The following is a 17438-nucleotide window of genomic DNA, read 5'->3' as shown; positions in this document are numbered from 1 at the left end:
CGCAACCATATACAATTCATCAAATTTTCAGTGTTATGAATCTACGAAAGGTATTCCGCACTCGTGTATATACCTGGCCAGCTGGCAACTGATTGAACATTCTGATTATATAGTCAGTTGTAAGAGAAAACACATCTTACCTGTTGGCTACTTATGGGATTCGAACCCAAAAGTTTTCTTGTCGATACCGGGAATCGAACCCAGTACAACTGGCATACCAAAACCAGACTCGCACCAGCCTATCCGCTAGACCACATCGGCGCTCTCTCTTCTAAGGATCGTCAGATTTCCCGATTCCCGGGAAAGCTAAAATGGTCGGGAAATGGACACTCTATTCACGGTGCTACTAATTACTTTCCCACTCTGGGGGAACAATTCAATTTATCCGACGGTGGAGTTTCGGACGCGTTAAAAATCGCGACTTGTTTCGTTGGTGGTTTGATCAGAACTTGATTATCTTTATTGCCGTTTGTTTTCATTCCAGATCGGCTCTCTGGTTTCTCGCATTACTTGTTCAATGCTTTAGCAGTGAGACGTGAGAAAAAGTGAATTTATGACCGTTAGCACGGGGCGTTCGCAAAATACGGAATGAATTATCATTATGAAACAACATACATGTGTATGTTTGTTATAGTTTACAGCCTTCATATACTTATCGTTGTTCCTAATTTTTCAACAATTGGTATAAAATCGTTTAGAATGTAAAAGTAAAAAGACAACGTAATCCAGACAGGTTGAGCATTAATATAAGAGTTATTTCAGCCAAACAAAATAGTCGAATCAAAATCCACTTTAACTGATGTCACCACCTAACATTAATCCGTTTAAAAGTAGCCGAGAACTTGTGCTTCGTCAATCATGCCGATGAATGCTGCCAGGATCTCCTCGGACGTTTCAACGATCTGATCGGCTGGTACGAAGAAGCGGAATGTGTAATCCAATTGTGGTCTAAGCTCGAATGTGTATGCAAGTGGAATTTCTGCGACACTGTAGGCCCAATCTTGAGAGGACCCGGATACGGTATCTGGGAAAAAAGAACCATTCGAATAACATTCGATTTTCCGCGTAAATTGACAAATTATTCTTACACAAAACTTCCGAGGGTGTACCCACCCGATACGGCTTTTGGTGTTTATCGTAGGCATCGACCACTCCACGTCTTCCGATTTGTCTCAGATGGGCATCGTTGGTCGGTCGTGGAGCATTGGTGTAACCGAAAGGAACGATAACAAATTGGCCCGCCGAGTGAAGCGATAAGTAGAGGGTCACCTTGTACGAAATGGACAGAAGGTACTGCGACAATGTTTTGACTTCTAGCTCCGATTCGGGATGTGGGCCGGAGTAGTTATCCGAACAGGGATTCGATGATGTTCCACCATCTGTAAATAAACGTTGGTTTGATTGAAACAACTAATTCCAAATCTCTCGTTAGCTGGTGTTTGTTGATTTTGTAAAAAAACTTTCGACCATCTGGTTTGGCAAGAAGGAGTCTTGTTGTCTTGCAGAGGGACAAGAATCTATAACAACACCGTTACTTTCACTGTTGCTGATAATTCTGTTTGAATCGATCGACTGTTGACTGAGCCGAAGATAACTTTAATTGAAGACGGAGTTCTTGGGCTCAAATGATCTTGATCTGACTGACCATATTATAAGCCTGATCAAAAGACATCCGGATATGATGTAGTGTATTCCCAGCGACTTACCGAAAGCCTAATCCTAACAGGTTTCAAAGTAATCGTCGAAAAGTTTGAGTAGGTAAAACTCAACACAGATAAAAAGTGAAATGGTCTTAACTCAGCATCTTGGTAGCCATGAAATCCGGATCAGAAAAAAAAAGTAGTTGCAGCTCTCCGAAACATCTGGTGGTCAACTATCTCTAAGAATAGAAACCCGAATACATAACGTCAGATCCAAGCTATTAAACAGGTGCGTAATTTGGTGCATGTATGCGGTGACGAATCAAAAACTATAAGTAGTTTGTTAATCTCTGACTGCGGAATACAGTCCCCCCACAATCATTAGTCACTTAAGGTATCCTTTCACCACAAAATGGTCGTTTATTCGGATGTTAGTTGACCAAATTTCAAGCTTTGCATGAATTTCAGTCATTTAATACTTCCTTTTTGAATTCAAATATGTTTTTATTATCGATTTTGTTCAGAAATAACATAATTTACCGAAACAATCAACGTTCTTCAAAACCACAATTATGGGTCAAAATTGTAGCCCGCAACAATTATTAGTCAAATGGCACACAATTATTAGTCACGTAGAAGCCCATGGCAACACCCGAATATCAACATAGAAATCAACAAGTTTCCAACAAACATTCGGGGGCATTTTTTGCTAGTATACGTTCAAGGGGCAATTGGGTTGAGCTATAGCAACCAAGAAATGTTTTGCTTTGCTTGCAAAAAAGTGACCCATGATTGTGTGGAATTTGGTGGATTCTGTAACAATTATGGGTCATTTTTATTTTGCAAATCGTACTGAATTTTAGCGTATCATTCGCTCAGTTTCATTTGGAAAATATAAACTCGTCCTTTGTGCTTATATGAGGCCAATTTATTTCGTTGGAACCTTTGAAATACCCGCATAAGGGGCTTAATGGTTTAAGATGTCAACCTTATAACATTGGAATTTTATGTGATAGTTGGACAGATAATAGTTGCGGTATGATAAAAACTATTCAAACGGCAATTTTACTGTTTTCAAGCGCACACATATTATTTTTTATGCATTTTGATGATGTTAGAGATTAAGTAAAAATAATAGTATGAAATAATTACTTTCAGTTCAGTAGATATCAGCAGTTCAAATGATCGGTGACTAATAATTGTGTGTGACCCATGATTGTGGGGGGACTGTATCATCCGTGCTTGGTGGTCTGGCAATTAGAACTCAAACGTACAACTGTATGGATGTATCGCCGGTGTCATCAAAAGGCACTAGAAATCGAGATCCAGAAGCGTAAGTGGAGATGGATTGGACACACGCTGGGAAGAGATGTGAACGATATCTACAGAGAGGCCGTTGACTAAAATCAAGATGGATTTGGAAGAGCAGATAGGCTCAGAAGCTCATGGCAGCGCGAGGTAGAGAAGCAACGTAGGTTCGTATTTTAGCGGCTAAAGAATCTTGATGGCCTTCAAAGGCCATCATGCATCTGATCCTCAAGAAGATATGAAAGAAAGCTCCATAAGGGACTGAATAATCTAGTAAACGCAAAGGTCTCTCTCAGTTTTTGATGCATAAAAAATGATCAAATCTCAAATTCTCCAATAGAAATAGATCTTTCACGCTCTCTTCTTCACACGAAGAACTTGACTTCAACCATTCGATATGGTAGATTGACCATCTGATTGAAAAAAGAAAAAAAACCTGCAACAGTGTTGATAAGATACTCACTGTTCCATTGGAAGTCAAAATTGCGATTGAGATCTGCTCCGTAGCAAAACAGTGAATACGGGGTTCTAGTTTTCCTCCACATACGGTCCTGGGAATAAAAAATAGATTTTTCTAAATTTACTTTTTATTTAAAATTAAAGGAAACATACCATGCTGTGAGTAAAGACGAATCCGTCCGGGTTCAAAACCGGTACTACGTACCAATTGAAATTTTTCGCTAGATTTTGAACCAAGGGATCGTCCGACGTGAGCAACTCATTCAGGATCCATGTAGCGGTTGCCGAAGTAATCCATTCTCTTGCATGTATATTGGCATCCAAGAAAATTCCCGGGTTATTCGGGTTATGCGACAGTTTAACGACTTTAATCTCGCGCTGTTCGTACGAATGACCAATCGTTTCCACCGTTAGAATATCGGAATATTGAAGAACGAGATCATCAACCCAAGCATAGATTTCCTCCAGGGTCCGGTAGTCATCCCATCCAAATTCAACCGCCCGCTTTCTGCGATGCGGACGTTCGGCATCGATAATCCTGAGGGATTTTAATTTTTGGTTAATTGAAGAGGAGAGTAGAAAAAAAATTAATATACCGTTGAAGATCACTTATGTCCAGAGAAACCTCCAACTGTAAAAGCTTCACTAGGTGTTCAAACTCATTTTGAAGTTGAGGTGCAATCACAACCTGCACCGTTGAATTGATAGCACTCGGGACGTCAATAAATTTAAACTGCAATTTGTCAATAATGGAATGATCAATAACATTTTCAATAAGTAGTATTTAATTGATTTAAAACTCACTTTATTGGGAATGCCTTCTAAATTCTTAAGGGCAACAAGTTGGTCGTCATTGCGAATTTTGATTGAAAAAACTTGATGATCATCGTACCTCACCAGCTGCCCCGAGCAAGCAGTGAAAAACAATGCTACGAGTATTATTTTTGGAGGTTTCATGATGACTGAAGTGCATATTTGAATAGACTCCAGGTATGTCAATCGGCCATTCCAATAAGCATCTGATAAGTTATCTTTGCGGTTTACTAAACTTAGAAAGAATCTTTGGCGCTTAACTTCAGTATCAATCGAAAAAGCAGCGAGATAACCCTATTGAATAGAAAACGTCGAAATTTTATTGCTGGCTATCTGTGCATCAATCATTCATAGGAACTAATCGTACCAATTCGGGGTCTATAAATCGTATCACTCGGATTACATTTGTTCATATTTAGACGGTGTACGCCGGTTGGTCAACATGATGTTCAAAATTTGTGTGGTTTTAGGCCTCTTGGCCGCGGTCTGTACTGTAAACGGTGAAAAACTTCGATTTGATAACTATCGATCCTACGAAGTGAACATTCAGAATGAAGAACAGCTCCGCGCTTTGCAAACTTTGGAAGAAAGCCCTAACGGGGTAGGTATGAAAACTACAAGCTTGAATGGAATAAAAATACAACTTCTATTCTAGTACTACTTCCTGGAATCTCCAATGCGATCAAACATGAAAGTATCAATCTTGGTACCACCGCACAAATATGCCGATTTTGAAAATTTTACCAGCCACTTAGATATGGAAAATTCGCTGAAGATTGCCAATTTCCAAGAGTGAGTAACATGAAGTTTGACGAAGAAAAATAGTAACTGCCAAATTCTATTCTAGACTTATCGATAATGAACGTCCGTTAAAGAGGAAACGCGAGGGATTCGGCTGGGAAGACTACCACACTCTTGAAGAAATGTACGCCTGGATGGACGAGCTAGTTCAACAGTATCCACAATACCTTCGCATTGAAACCTATGGAGAATCCTTTGAAAAGCGACAAATGAAGGCTATCATTTTGTCGAAGCAACCTGGAAATCCTGGAATATTCCTGGAGTCTAACATCCATGCACGTGAATGGATTACATCCGCTACAACTACCTGGATCCTGAACCAACTGCTAACCTCAACGGATCCGGAGGTCGTACAGCTAGCAACGGAATACGACTGGTACATTCTTCCAGTGATGAATCCAGATGGCTTACACTACACCAAAGAAACTAATCGCCTGTGGAGAAAGAACCGATCCCGTCAAACTATCCTCTGCCAGGGTGTAGACATGAACAGGAACTTCCCAGGACATTGGATGGGTAAAGGGAAACAAACAATTTTTAAAATTCTCCCTTTTCAATGTTTTTATTATCTTTCAGAGGGAGGTGCATCTGTTAATCCCTGCTCAGACCTTTTTGCTGGACCCTCTGCCGGTTCCGAAATTGAAACTCAAAATGTAATGGCACTTTTGAGGAAGTATAAGTCGCAAATCGACTTCTACATGTCCTTCCACTCGTATGGGCAATACATGTTGCTTCCATATGGTCATCAGGATGCTGAACACTCCGAAAACTACTTCGATTGGATGCAGATAGCTGAAGCAGCTGCCCAAGCTGCGGTGCGAAAACACGGCACTCAATACACTTTTGGAACGACTGCTGATGTGTTGTGTGAGTATAATTATACGAAACCTTTCGTTGGAAATACAACTTAACATTTCCGTCACTTTTGTACAGATGTTGCCTCGGGGTCGTCTCCGGATTGGGCTCATGGCCAAGAGGGAATCCCGATTGGGGTGACGTACGAGTTCCGTGATACCGGCTATTATGGATTTGTGCTTCCGGCAACTCAAATCATTCCAAACGCTGAAGAGGTGCTCGATTCCCTGGTGGCCTGGATGGCAAAAGCCAAGGAGCTAGGTTATTTCCCGCGACGCGATGTTGTCGCTTGATTAAATGGAACCTTATAATGATCGATTAAATACGAAATAAATAATGTCTATTTGGTGAATATTTAATTAAACTTTTTTGCAAAAAAATTCAATTTATTTAAGACAGCACATATGGAACATTTTAACATGGTTATCATGCAATGATTCTATAGTAAGCTTGCCTGATTGCCTGGTTTACCCAATTTTGCAAAAGTCCGTTTCGGCCCAGTTGCCGAGATTCATTCACATTTTTGATGAACAAACAAAAACTTTAACCAAATTATTATTTTTTTTTTAATTTCCGTCCAAAAATGTATATTTTAAGCTATTTTTACTTAATTTGTCCGGATTTTAGTTTGAAACTTTAAATTTCCATGTCAAGATTTGGCCAGATTTTCAGATGAAATACCCCGGATAGTCTCTATAGGATAATTTCTTTCAAAAAACAATATAATTCAGTCTTACACAACAGTCCGGTAGACCTAAAAAGCCTTCTAAAGATTGGTGCCTTAAAGCTTAGGGGAAAGGTTTCCTAAATGGGCCTATCGGGTTAAATGACCCTACGGCTGTTTGATGAAATGGCTGACTAGACAGCTTATCTGACCAATGCATTTTGAGGGTGAAACGCTTAGAACATAAGGCAAGAAAGAATTTTATGAATTTACAAACTCAAAAAAATTTAAAAAATCATACAAGGTTTTGATACATTTTGATGTAATATTTCGACTTTTAAAAATTATAAGCAAAGAAGCTGAAAACAAAAACTAGGATGGTTTTTGTTTCTTACTCAAATGAACTTAAGAAATTAAACATATTTCAGCTTTTGTGGAGGTTTTATATTGATTATATAGTGGAATAATTGAGTGTTTTTGTGTGCCCCCATCATGTTTGTAAAATGCCTCCATCCTAAAATAACAGGTTAAATGGAATAAATAAGTGATTTTTATCATTGAACCTTCAAATCTAAGCTCTGAATAACATCTTAAGAGAGAATTGAAGATCTAAAAACAGATTTGATAAAGTTTTTCTCATGGATGAACTGCCTCCATAGTATGGCAACCCTAACTTTTGTTTTATTCTATTAAATTATAATATACATAGATATTTATTAAACTTCAGCTTTGTCGTACGGAAATTATTACTTTCTAGCAGTTTCAATGAAATTATACGGAAATATTTCCCAAAAAACAGAAATTTTGTTCAAAACATAAATAGGCGCATTTAGCCTGCACTGTTTGAGGTTCGGCATTTTAGACAACACTTATAATAAAATCATTTTCTTGGATACAGAAGAAAATTTTAACATAAAAATTACTCCAATGTATTGAAAACAGATGCCTGCACACGTGTATATAGTTTTTCTACACATATTCGATGTGATATTTGATTAAATCAGTGTTCTGCTTAATAGGCGCATATAGCCCGCTCCTCCCCTACATAACACTTCGTAGATAATATTACATTTTATCAAATTGGAAATTTTCTCATTGATGCTCAAACTAGGGGAGTTTTCTTGGTTTCTTGAGAGCATTTATCTATACAATGCACATGAAAGTATGAGAGAAAGTCTTTTTGCAAAATATTAGAAAGAGATCATGAAAATTATCTTATTCACTATAAGGACCCAATAGAATCTTTGGTCTTATTTTCTTGAGTCTACACAGTAAATTTTTAATTTAATAAATTTTAATAAATTAATTAAATAAATTTTCAATTTTAATAAAAATGTAATCGAATCCCATACATTTAGCTTGTTTACAAAATTTAATAAAAAATCGTAAACATCATGCGCCGCCATACATTTTTAATGTAAAATCGGGCACTGAATCCGAAAATGATATTCAAAAAAATTTCAAGAGAACAGTTTTTAAGTTATGCTCCAAACATGAAATTTAGGAAAATTAGAAAAAAAGTACTTGTAATTACATTCAAATATCTCGGACTGTAGGGGAGATAAGGGCATAGTAAGCACTCCTCATTCCTACGAAACTACGAATTTTCTCAAATAAATTTTCATGAGGAACAATTTTGTTGTTTCTATAGTATTATTTTTTCAGCAAAAAAGAAATTTCCCTATCATCTTTACAGAAATATAAAAAAACTAGGTTCTCAAGTGACGAAAATATTATAATTTTTGAGCACCGGAAAATAAGTTCTTATGATCGTTAAATCATCTTTACTTCATCTATAAGATACGCACTGCAACATGATGTACACATTTTCCCCCAACTTCCACCATCATTAATTTTTTTATTTTTCAGTTAATCAATTTTAAAACACGTTTTTACTTCAACTTGTTGACTCGGGGCGTATAGAGTAGGGTAACCATACGTACTCTTTTAAGAGTACATGTACTCTTTTTCGATCGAAAAATGAGCGTACTCTTCATTTTGTGAAATTTTACCAAATGTACTCTTTTTTTGTTGAAAGACATTTGATAAGAAAAACCAAAATTCCTTCCATTTTATGAAGTTGTTTCACATCTTATGCAAAAACAACGAAAGGAATAGCTTACAATAAATTACTTTACCTAATTTTTTTTTAATAAACATGCATTTTAGCCGTTATAACCAATGAGCGCGTTAAGCGCCTTTGAGTATGTAAACAGTAATAAATTTGCACAAAATCTAGGTAAAGTACAAAAATATTTAAAAAGAAAGTTTATAGTTGTCATGTAAGTCACATAACCTCCAAGACATTAACAGTAGCTGATTAAAATGGAATATCTCGGTGCCATCTCAGAGAGCACAAAATATGTACAGCAGAACTCCGCTCATCCGAGCCAGAATTTTCATCCAAAATTCGTGTAAAAATGTGTTTTATCATCGCGATACATTGTTAAGTTTTAAATCTAAACTTGCCGGAAATGTCGATCAAATAGAAATATAAAACCTATGCAAGAACCGAGCTTTGCGCCTGGATGATATGCCATACCAGAGCAAAAGGGTTTGTCAATGTATTTCGTTTAATCCGAGGTTTCACTTATCCGAGGTGGTTCCTCCTTCGACTACCTCAGGTAACTGGAGTTCTACTGTACATTATTTTGCATACCATCCGGGCGCGAAGCTCGATAATATATGGAAGTTTTTCCTGACTTTTTGGGTAAATTATCTCAATGTACTCTTTTTGGTGTCACGGGATATGGTAACCCTAGTATAGAGCACCATTGATCGGGGCACAAAGAGCATTTTCTACCGTAGATTCAAGCAGGGAAATCAACTCAATGAAGTCAATTGAATTATAGAGCTACAGCTTGATTAGTTTACATCTGACGATTTAGCCTATTGGTAAGGTATCGGAGAGGTAATCAAAAGACTCGAGTTCTATTCCGGGTCGAGGCGTACAAAAGTATTTATCAAAGCAGGTAAAAAACATTATTTTTTCAAAACTAACTTCAAGTTTCATCCCCCGGCGCAAATTTTCAGAAAATATAAAAATGTCCGTTATGTTAAAAATCTCGTAATATTTTTGATGGTGCATCAATAATCTCCTCTGTGATAAGCAGTATAGAATGTAGAAGGCTCAACCGCTTGACATGTCCGTCTGTGTATCTATAAAATCAAGCAATAATGGTGTCTCGAACTTTAGTCGTTGAGTGGCTGCACTTGATACAATAAGAAGCAATCATGGTGCTCTTAAAGGTGGTCGCATTTTTGTCGATAGTCTTACGGTTTTCGATAGTCGCAGCAGAACCGCTGCGTTTCGATAAACATCGCGTTTACACTGTAAATATCGATAATGAAAATCAACTACAAGCTTTGCAACTTCTGGAACAGTTTCCCCAAGAGGTAATATTCAACATTGTTTTTGAAAGACATGTTTAAATCCAATACAGACCAACTTTTAGTACAATTTTTGGGAACCTCCAGTTCAAACAGGAATGAAAGTTGATATTATGATCTCACCGAAGAAAGTACGTGTTTTTGAGGAGCTGGCAAGTCGTTTGGATATGGCGATTGCCTTGAAGATTGAAAATGTGCAAAAGTGAGATTCAGTTTTGAAGTGTGTTACATAAAAGATAGTATTTTTTAAATCTATTGCATTGCATTCTAGCTTAATAGATAATGAAAGGCCACGAAAAGCGTTCAGAGCTGCCACATTGGATTGGACGGATTACTACACTTTGGATGAAATGTACGGTTGGATTGATACGATGGTTCAGCAACATTCGCAAATCCTTTCGGTGGAATCCGTTGGAAAGTCTTACGAAGGGCGTGACATTCGTGCTGTTAAGCTATCGCATAAGGCAGGAAATCCGGGAATTTTCCTGGAATCCAACATTCACGCTCGCGAGTGGATCACCTCGGCCACAACAACCTGGTTATTGAATGAGCTGCTAACCTCTTCGGATCCAGAGATTGTGAACATCGCTCAGAACTACGACTGGTATATTCTTCCGGTCGTTAATCCTGATGGCCTGAATTATACCAAAGAAGAAAACCGAATGTGGAGGAAAACTCGCTACCCTCATAGTCTATTGTGCTATGGTGCGGATATGAACCGGAATTTCCCTCATCACTGGATGGGTACTTCCATGGTTTTATTTTTAACGGTCATGTTTATAACTATAAGTTTGGAATATTCTAGATGGTGGTTCTTCATCGAATCCTTGCACCGATACGTACGCAGGACCTGAACCGGCCTCGGAAATTGAAACCAAAGTGTTGATGAACTACTTCGAGCTTCATAAGGAGAAGATTCACTTTTATCTGTCGTTCCATTCGTACAGTCAATTGATACTTCTACCGTTCGGTTATCAAAACGCCGATAAGGTAGATAGGTTTTACGATTGGATGGAAATGGCAGAAGCTGCGGCCATTGCTCTATATAAAAGATTCGGAACACAATATACGGTGGGAAATACGGCAGATGTATTGTGTAAGTATTTTGTTGATAATGTCAGAGATGCTTATCAACTAACAAACAAACTTCTAATTCGTATTTAGATATCGCATCCGGATCAACCAGAGACTGGGCGCTGGGTGAACACAATGTCCCCATAGTGGCTTCCTATGAGTTCCGTGATACTGGCAATTGCGGTTTTCTGCTTCCGGCCGAACAGATCATTCCAAACTCGATCGAGGTTCTCGATTCTTTGGTAGCGTTTTTGAAGAAAGCACGTGAATTGGGTTATTTCACAGATCAATAAACGAATAACAAGATAACAATTTACTTTGGTTTATATTTTGCTTCACATCAGCCTGTTGCTTCCTAAGCGAAACACTGTCCATAGTAGTGAGTGTGGTCCATTTTCACCGTTTCGAAAACGACTTGGTGTCCATCGTACACCACATATAGCGATACACTTGGAACAACGAAAACCACACTGTTGTCTACCTGGAAGTACTTGAATGGATACACACCCGGAACGACCACATCATTCATGACCTCCAGGATTTGGCTGTCAACTGTGAAGGTGTATTTGGTGACTCCGGTGTACTCGACGGACTTCTCAACAATGGGCTGGACTACTACTTCGTGACCATTAATGACGAATTTGAGAGCCTGGAATTAGAACCACAACATTAGTTTTGAGTTCATTTGTTAGACATTTTACGACGTACGACGTAGTTCTTCTCAGTTTTCTGAACGTAGACAGCCCAGCTGTAGCTGCTCGGATGATCCGCTGCGTAAAGAGTCCATTCGCTGTAAACAGGCGTCTTGCTGACATCGTAGTGGTATCCGGTGTAGTTGAAAGCCGGATTCACCACACACTCGGTTGTGTATCCGACAGTTTTCATGAAATCGAAATATCTAAACGAAGGATCGTTAATTAAGCTTTGAAAACTTAAAAAAAAGTGAAATTTACCTCGTGAAAAGAACGCTATCCGGTTGGAACGACCAGAACCAATCGTAATAGGGAACGTGTTCGAAGACAAAGCTTTCTTCCGGAGAAGTGACAACCATATCCACAACGGAGTGTTCTTCCCACCACATTGGATACTCAACATCGACGACGAAACTGCCAGTTGGTACATGATGATGGGCATCCGCATCGTAATAGACAGGGAAAACCTGCTGAATCCAGAACCAGAACGGTTTGACAAAGCTCAGGTACACCGGAAGCACGTGTTCATAATCCACGGTGTAGACATACTTCCGAACGGTTGTGTGTGCATCAGCGCAGTCGTACGTCATGGGAATGGGAGTATGGCTATCGACGTAATGTTTGACACATTCTTTGTACGAGTAAACGGGGCTCTTAGTGAAGTTCTTCTGTGCATCGGAGTAGCTGCCGGTGAATTGTGCTGACACAACCATTTCATCCTTAACACACTTGTGATCGTAGGAGTAACCATGAGAATATGTGAACTTTCCATCTACCGAATCGGCATGAACGTTCTTGGTGTAGTCGAAGCAAATGTTCATGTTTTTCTCTCCAGGAGTTTTATGGGTAACGTAGACGTTGAAAGTTTTGAAGTAAATTCCGTATTCATGAGTAAAATGCACATTCACGTCCCAGTGATTAACTTCGACTTCGCTTTCGTTTTTGAAAACCGCCGATACTTTGACGTATTGGTGGTAGTTTGGAGTCGCCCACATTTCATGGGTTATGGCTTCAGTGTTGACCTTAAACGTAAATTCAGCCTTATGGAAGGGGTATACTTTACAGGGATCAACGAAGCCTACAACTCCGTAGCTTGAATATTGAGGGGGGAAGAAATGTGTATAGAACCAGGTGTAGTAGGTCATCATGAATTTGAAGAATGACGTATTGGGGAGCTCATAGAAAATATCGTTTGTGAAAAGATCGGAGAGCGTTTTGAAGTGTTTCACATGAGGCAAAACTTCAATATCGTAAACAGACAGGTAGAAGTGAAGTCCGGATGTTTTGGAGTGGGTCTCATAGATTACGAGATCTTTCTTCTTGTTTACTGGAGCAACGAATGTAGTCAGGTAGTGAAGACATTCGGGGCAAGTGCTCTTCATAAAGTCTACTTCAGTGTCTGGTTTGGCATAAACTTGTGTCTTGACGTGAGTTTTGAATCCAACAACATTATGGACTTCGTTTGTACTCTTGGTCCAAACAAACTTAAACGAGTTCTGTTGGAAGTTGAAAACAACATCAAAGTTGAACGGAACGGTAAAGTCGAATGCATAAACTCTTCGAGAGCCATGCCAGGTGACGCCGAATGGATTATAAACGGAGATTCCATGGAAACCGTGCATCCATAAGCGGAAGAAGCTGTGTACTGAAAAAGTGACTTCGTTGGCATTTTTGCTTGTGGGTGTGACAACGTCATACTTGAACTGAGACACCAGAGGTAGCTCGAAGTCAACCTTGGTTTGCACTCCATCCAAGGTCGGGGAATAAACTTCAACGTCAGCCAGATTCATGATAGATGTGAATTGATATTTCATTGTAGTAAGAATCGATAGATAAGTATGCGTGTAGAATTGTTTGATTGATTCCTCGTCGAAATATTTGGTGTAAACGACCTTTCCGTTCGCAACCAGAGTGAATTCTACGTGTACAGTTTCTTTTTCGTGTTGTTTGAAGATTGGTTCCTTGACAGTCTTAGGTTCAACATTGAACAATTTGGGCCAAAGCATGGTGAGCGGGTTTTCTATTCCTTCGAACTTGACATACACGGAGTAAAGATCAACTGAACGATCCATGACGTACGGACTGAAGTTGATGAAGAATTGGTTGACTTTGTTGTGTTTATCATCGGCTACTAGGTTACCATAGATGGAGGCTCCGTAGAAATGTTTCTTATCGACGTAATCGTAATAGAAGGCTTTGGTTTCCACTGAGCTATCGTAGTGCTTGAAAAATTTAAACATTTGCTTGACATAATAGTAGAAATCTTCATCATGGTGAATAGTTGATTCGACCATAGATTCGACGGTGGTAAAGAAAAATGAATAAACTTGTGGATTTTTCTCAGTTTTCATGTGTGATGCAAGCTTTCCGAAGTACTTAACATGTTTAGTGGACAGCAGCACCTTCAATGCGGCTACGCGTAGTTCGGTTGTAAGAGTTTCGTTAACAAATACTGGATAAATCGTTTCAAACAGTAGATCGTAGTCGTGCGATAGAATCTTTTCCAGTGAGTAGATGGCATGCACACGCAGATGACGATCAAACGGAAGCTCCAGAACTTGTTCTCCTTTTACAATTGGAGCAATTAACTCATAGACGGATCCAACCTGGATGTTCATAAGGCCATGCATCCATACCAATTGTTCCTCGAACGATTTCGATTCTTTGAATTTTTTGTAATAAACCTTAACATATTTCTGCAGCTCGGCGGAATGGACATCATGAACGAAAGTTTTGTACACCAGTGAGCCGAAGGTAAGTATGGCAGCGTGAGCAACTTCCGGTTTCACGTCATCTTCGAAGTGGTAGAAATCTTCCAACTCCTTCAACAATTCCACAGTGGGAACACGTACGTTGAGTCCCAGAGAGAATAGCATTACTGAGGCAACGAAATCCTTAACCTTATGGGCCTTGATGACACTTTTAATGAAGACAGCAGAATTCTTCGTTCCTACCATTGGTAGTACTTTGTAGAAGACGTCAAGAGCAGCCAAATCTTTGGGAGTCGTGTTTTTGGTGATATAAGTGTAGAAATGTTCATAATTTTCAACGCTGAACGGCTTGAAGGTTTCGACTATGCGAGTTACTGTCAATCCGTGCTTAGTATCGGTTTCCGTTTTAGTGATGGGATTTTCCTAGTGGGAAAAATGGTTTGAATTGAAGGAAAAAATATCGAAATCATGTTCGTACCTGAAGGTATTCAACGGCTTCGTAAAGCATAGCCAGGATTTTCGGTGCATAAACGGATACATCAACAATATGCGGGAACACTGACAGGCATGGGAAATATGAGTTGTATTCCATGTTCAAAGAAACGTACTCAACTGGGTTGTAGACCTAAAAATGTTGGAAGCTTATAGATTATCAGAAAAAATGGAGGCAATGGATTCTTCGGAACATCAACTAGCAGTCGAACATGAACATTGAGTAATAAAATTTTGAAACCTAGGTTGTTTGAACTCGCTTTCCTCAAAAGTGTATTCATACTTACAACGAATTTGGCAAAATCCATCGGAGTTGGTGAAACAACTGTAGCGTACTCAAAAGACTGGTGACTGGAAACGAATTGCGTCTGTCCTTCGGTCATTGATGGTTGCACAGTCTTAGTGCTAATGGTGTAGAATTTATGTGCCTTGAAGCCATCTTTTTTGCTTACTAGGAAATAGGTGCTTTCCGGATACGTTGCGTTCCAAACTGAAAAATGATCGTGAACTTCTTCTACTTCTACATTACTGTAGTGATAGTACGGCATGTGCTCGAAGCTGACAAAGTCTGGCGTCTTCTTCACGACAATATGCTCATCATCGGTAACAACATCGTAAGTCACATTAACTTTGCCGTACACACTCTCTTCTACAAACGAAAACACCACAGGTTTTACGTATTTGGATGTTGGAACTTTATCCGAAGGAAGCTGAAGAGATGCTGCAATTCCTTTCTTGATATTGATACTCCACTGCGTGTCATCGGGCGTAGTAAAAACTTCATGGACCATTCCATACTTATCGTAAGTGACGTAGAACGGTAGTTTGAAAACTTCAGCTTCCTTTACTATGGGAACAAAAGTTTTCGGATGAGGTTCCTTGCCATGAATTTCACCAATGGGATACAATGGTCCGGTGTACACGTAAACCATGGGATCGACCAAATAAACAAATGTGCCATTTCCAGAAGTATCTATACGAACAACATAAGTTTAGGGATATTTTTTTCAATAATGTGTTACAAATTCGCACCTGGTCTGACATGAATATCGGCTTTCACTTCGTACTGAGATCCTGTGCTGGTCTCGACAACTCCGGTTCTCACATCCAATTTGTAATGGTAAACATATTCTTCACTATCGGAGCCGTAGAAATAGCTCTTGCTGGGAACCGAATTCACAACTGCCACGAAGGCGAGCACTGAAAAATTCAAAAATTTATAATCACTTCCTTATTCAAGTAACTTCGCCATCAAACTTACAACAAACCCACAACTTCATCGCACTTCGCACTTTCGCCAGGATTGAGAATTGGGCACCTGTTCGCCAGAAACTGCTACCGGTTCCACTTGGAGCAGCTTCTTTTAAATGGACGGACCGACCTCTTATCGACATCCCGGATAGGTGATTGATTTCGAGCTACGGGTCATCTTGTTGCACGAAATTTCGGAACCAATCGTATGCAACTGTAATCAACACACTTTTCGCGGATGCTTTCGTGTGATTGAAGGAGTAATCGCAACACCTAGGATGCAGTGAACTTACCAACTTATGAATGATTGCTAGTGAAACGTGAAGCTGGTTTGGTAGACTGGTGTCCGATAATTTTACTTCTTCGATACAATTGCGTTAAATTAAAGACTACAAATTGAGATTTTTTAAATAATTTCCCTTTTCAATATTTACATGCCGACACGAAGATTCTGACATTGTATTGTAAAACCTTGTCATTTTTGTCATTTTTGTCATTTTTGTCATTTTTGTCATTTTTGTCATTTTTGTCATTTTTGTCATTTTTGTCATTTTTGTCATTTTTGTCATTTTTGTCATTTTTGTCATTTTTGTCATTTTTGTCATTTTTGTCATTTTTGTCATTTTTGTCATTTTTGTCATTTTTGTCATTTTTGTCATTTTTGTCATTTTTGTCATTTTTGTCATTTTTGTCATTTTTGTCATTTTTGTCATTTTTGTCATTTTTGTCATTTTTGTCATTTTTGTCATTTTTGTCATTTTTGTCATTTTTGTCATTTTTGTCATTTTTGTCATTTTTGTCATTTTTGTCATTTTTGTCATTTTTGTCATTTTTGTCATTTTTGTCATTTTTGTCATTTTTGTCATTTTTGTCATTTTTGTCATTTTTGTCATTTTTGTCATTTTTGTCATTTTTGTCATTTTTGTCATTTTTGTCATTTTTGTCATTTTTGTCATTTTTGTCATTTTTGTCATTTTTGTCATTTTGGTCATTTTTGTCATTTTTATCATTTTTGTCATTTTTGTCATTTTTATCATTTTTGTCATTTTTGTCATTTTTGTCATTTTTGTCATTTTTGTGATTTTTGTGATTTTTGTAATTTTTGTAATTTTTGTAATTTTTGTAATTTTTGTAATTTTTGTAATTTTTGTAATTTTTGTAATTTTTGTAATTTTTGTCATTTTTGTCATTTTTGTCATTTTTGTCATTTTTGTCATTTTTGTCATTTTTGTCATTTTTGTCATTTTTGTCATTTTTGTCATTTTTGTCATTTTTGTCATTTTTGTAA

General features: G+C 38.3%; 4 protein-coding genes across 4 annotated transcripts; 2 read left to right on the top strand and 2 right to left on the bottom strand.

Annotated features, from left to right (window-relative positions):
* Window positions 1–470: 470 nt before the first annotated feature.
* Window positions 471–4364, bottom strand: LOC129741637 (zinc carboxypeptidase-like). Its single transcript, XM_055733383.1, has 6 exons — window positions 4212–4364; window positions 4004–4140; window positions 3561–3945; window positions 3412–3499; window positions 1089–1379; window positions 471–1024 (listed from the first exon to the last, which is right to left on the bottom strand). The coding sequence occupies exons 1-6, from the start codon at window positions 4362–4364 to the stop codon at window positions 825–827; spliced, it is 1254 nt and encodes a 417-aa protein (XP_055589358.1). The 3' UTR covers window positions 471–824.
* A 262-nt stretch (window positions 4365–4626) lies between these two features.
* LOC129748313 (zinc carboxypeptidase-like) lies at window positions 4627–6228 on the top strand. The gene is made up of 5 exons (XM_055742862.1): window positions 4627–4821; window positions 4876–5012; window positions 5068–5537; window positions 5598–5888; window positions 5955–6228. The coding sequence occupies exons 1-5, from the start codon at window positions 4663–4665 to the stop codon at window positions 6167–6169; spliced, it is 1272 nt and encodes a 423-aa protein (XP_055598837.1). The 5' UTR covers window positions 4627–4662; the 3' UTR covers window positions 6170–6228.
* Window positions 6229–9750: 3522 nt separating this feature from the next.
* Window positions 9751–11310, top strand: LOC129749376 (zinc carboxypeptidase-like). The gene is made up of 5 exons (XM_055744340.1): window positions 9751–9936; window positions 9996–10132; window positions 10202–10674; window positions 10736–11026; window positions 11095–11310. Exons 1-5 carry the CDS (start codon window positions 9775–9777, stop codon window positions 11295–11297), a joined length of 1266 nt encoding a protein of 421 aa, XP_055600315.1. The 5' UTR covers window positions 9751–9774; the 3' UTR covers window positions 11298–11310.
* Window positions 11311–16283, bottom strand: LOC129749375 (uncharacterized). Its single transcript, XM_055744339.1, has 7 exons — window positions 16161–16283; window positions 15932–16099; window positions 15187–15872; window positions 14886–15032; window positions 11958–14830; window positions 11713–11902; window positions 11311–11653 (listed from the first exon to the last, which is right to left on the bottom strand). Exons 1-7 carry the CDS (start codon window positions 16177–16179, stop codon window positions 11360–11362), a joined length of 4377 nt encoding a protein of 1458 aa, XP_055600314.1. The 5' UTR covers window positions 16180–16283; the 3' UTR covers window positions 11311–11359.
* Between the last annotated feature and the right edge of the window lie 1155 nt (window positions 16284–17438).

Source organism: Uranotaenia lowii, chromosome 2 (genome assembly GCF_029784155.1).
Source record: "Uranotaenia lowii strain MFRU-FL chromosome 2, ASM2978415v1, whole genome shotgun sequence".
Classification (NCBI taxonomy): Eukaryota; Metazoa; Arthropoda; class Insecta; order Diptera; family Culicidae; genus Uranotaenia; species Uranotaenia lowii.
The sequence above is the reverse complement of the archived record's forward strand: the minus strand, read 5'-3'. Positions and strand labels throughout refer to the sequence as shown.

Coding starts and splice junctions, on each gene's coding strand:
- LOC129749376 (XM_055744340.1), top strand. CDS start 9,775: ATGGTGCTCTTAAAGGTGGTCGCATTTTTGTCGATAGTCTTACGGTTT. Junction 10,675..10,735: donor TTTCCCTCATCACTGGATGG/GTACTTCCATGG, acceptor GGAATATTCTAG/ATGGTGGTTCTTCATCGAAT. Junction 11,027..11,094: donor AAATACGGCAGATGTATTGT/GTAAGTATTTTG, acceptor ATTCGTATTTAG/ATATCGCATCCGGATCAACC.
- LOC129741637 (XM_055733383.1), bottom strand. CDS start 4,364: ATGAAACCTCCAAAAATAATACTCGTAGCATTGTTTTTCACTGCTTGC. Junction 3,946..4,003: donor GACATAAGTGATCTTCAACG/GTATATTAATTT, acceptor AAAATCCCTCAG/GATTATCGATGCCGAACGTC. Junction 1,025..1,088: donor TACACCCTCGGAAGTTTTGT/GTAAGAATAATT, acceptor CTTTTTTCCCAG/ATACCGTATCCGGGTCCTCT.
- LOC129749375 (XM_055744339.1), bottom strand. Junction 15,033..15,186: donor TGGATTTTGCCAAATTCGTT/GTAAGTATGAAT, acceptor CAACATTTTTAG/GTCTACAACCCAGTTGAGTA. Junction 11,654..11,712: donor AAACTGAGAAGAACTACGTC/GTACGTCGTAAA, acceptor TTCTAATTCCAG/GCTCTCAAATTCGTCATTAA.
- LOC129748313 (XM_055742862.1), top strand. CDS start 4,663: ATGATGTTCAAAATTTGTGTGGTTTTAGGCCTCTTGGCCGCGGTCTGT. Junction 4,822..4,875: donor TGGAAGAAAGCCCTAACGGG/GTAGGTATGAAA, acceptor CTTCTATTCTAG/TACTACTTCCTGGAATCTCC. Junction 5,889..5,954: donor AACGACTGCTGATGTGTTGT/GTGAGTATAATT, acceptor ACTTTTGTACAG/ATGTTGCCTCGGGGTCGTCT.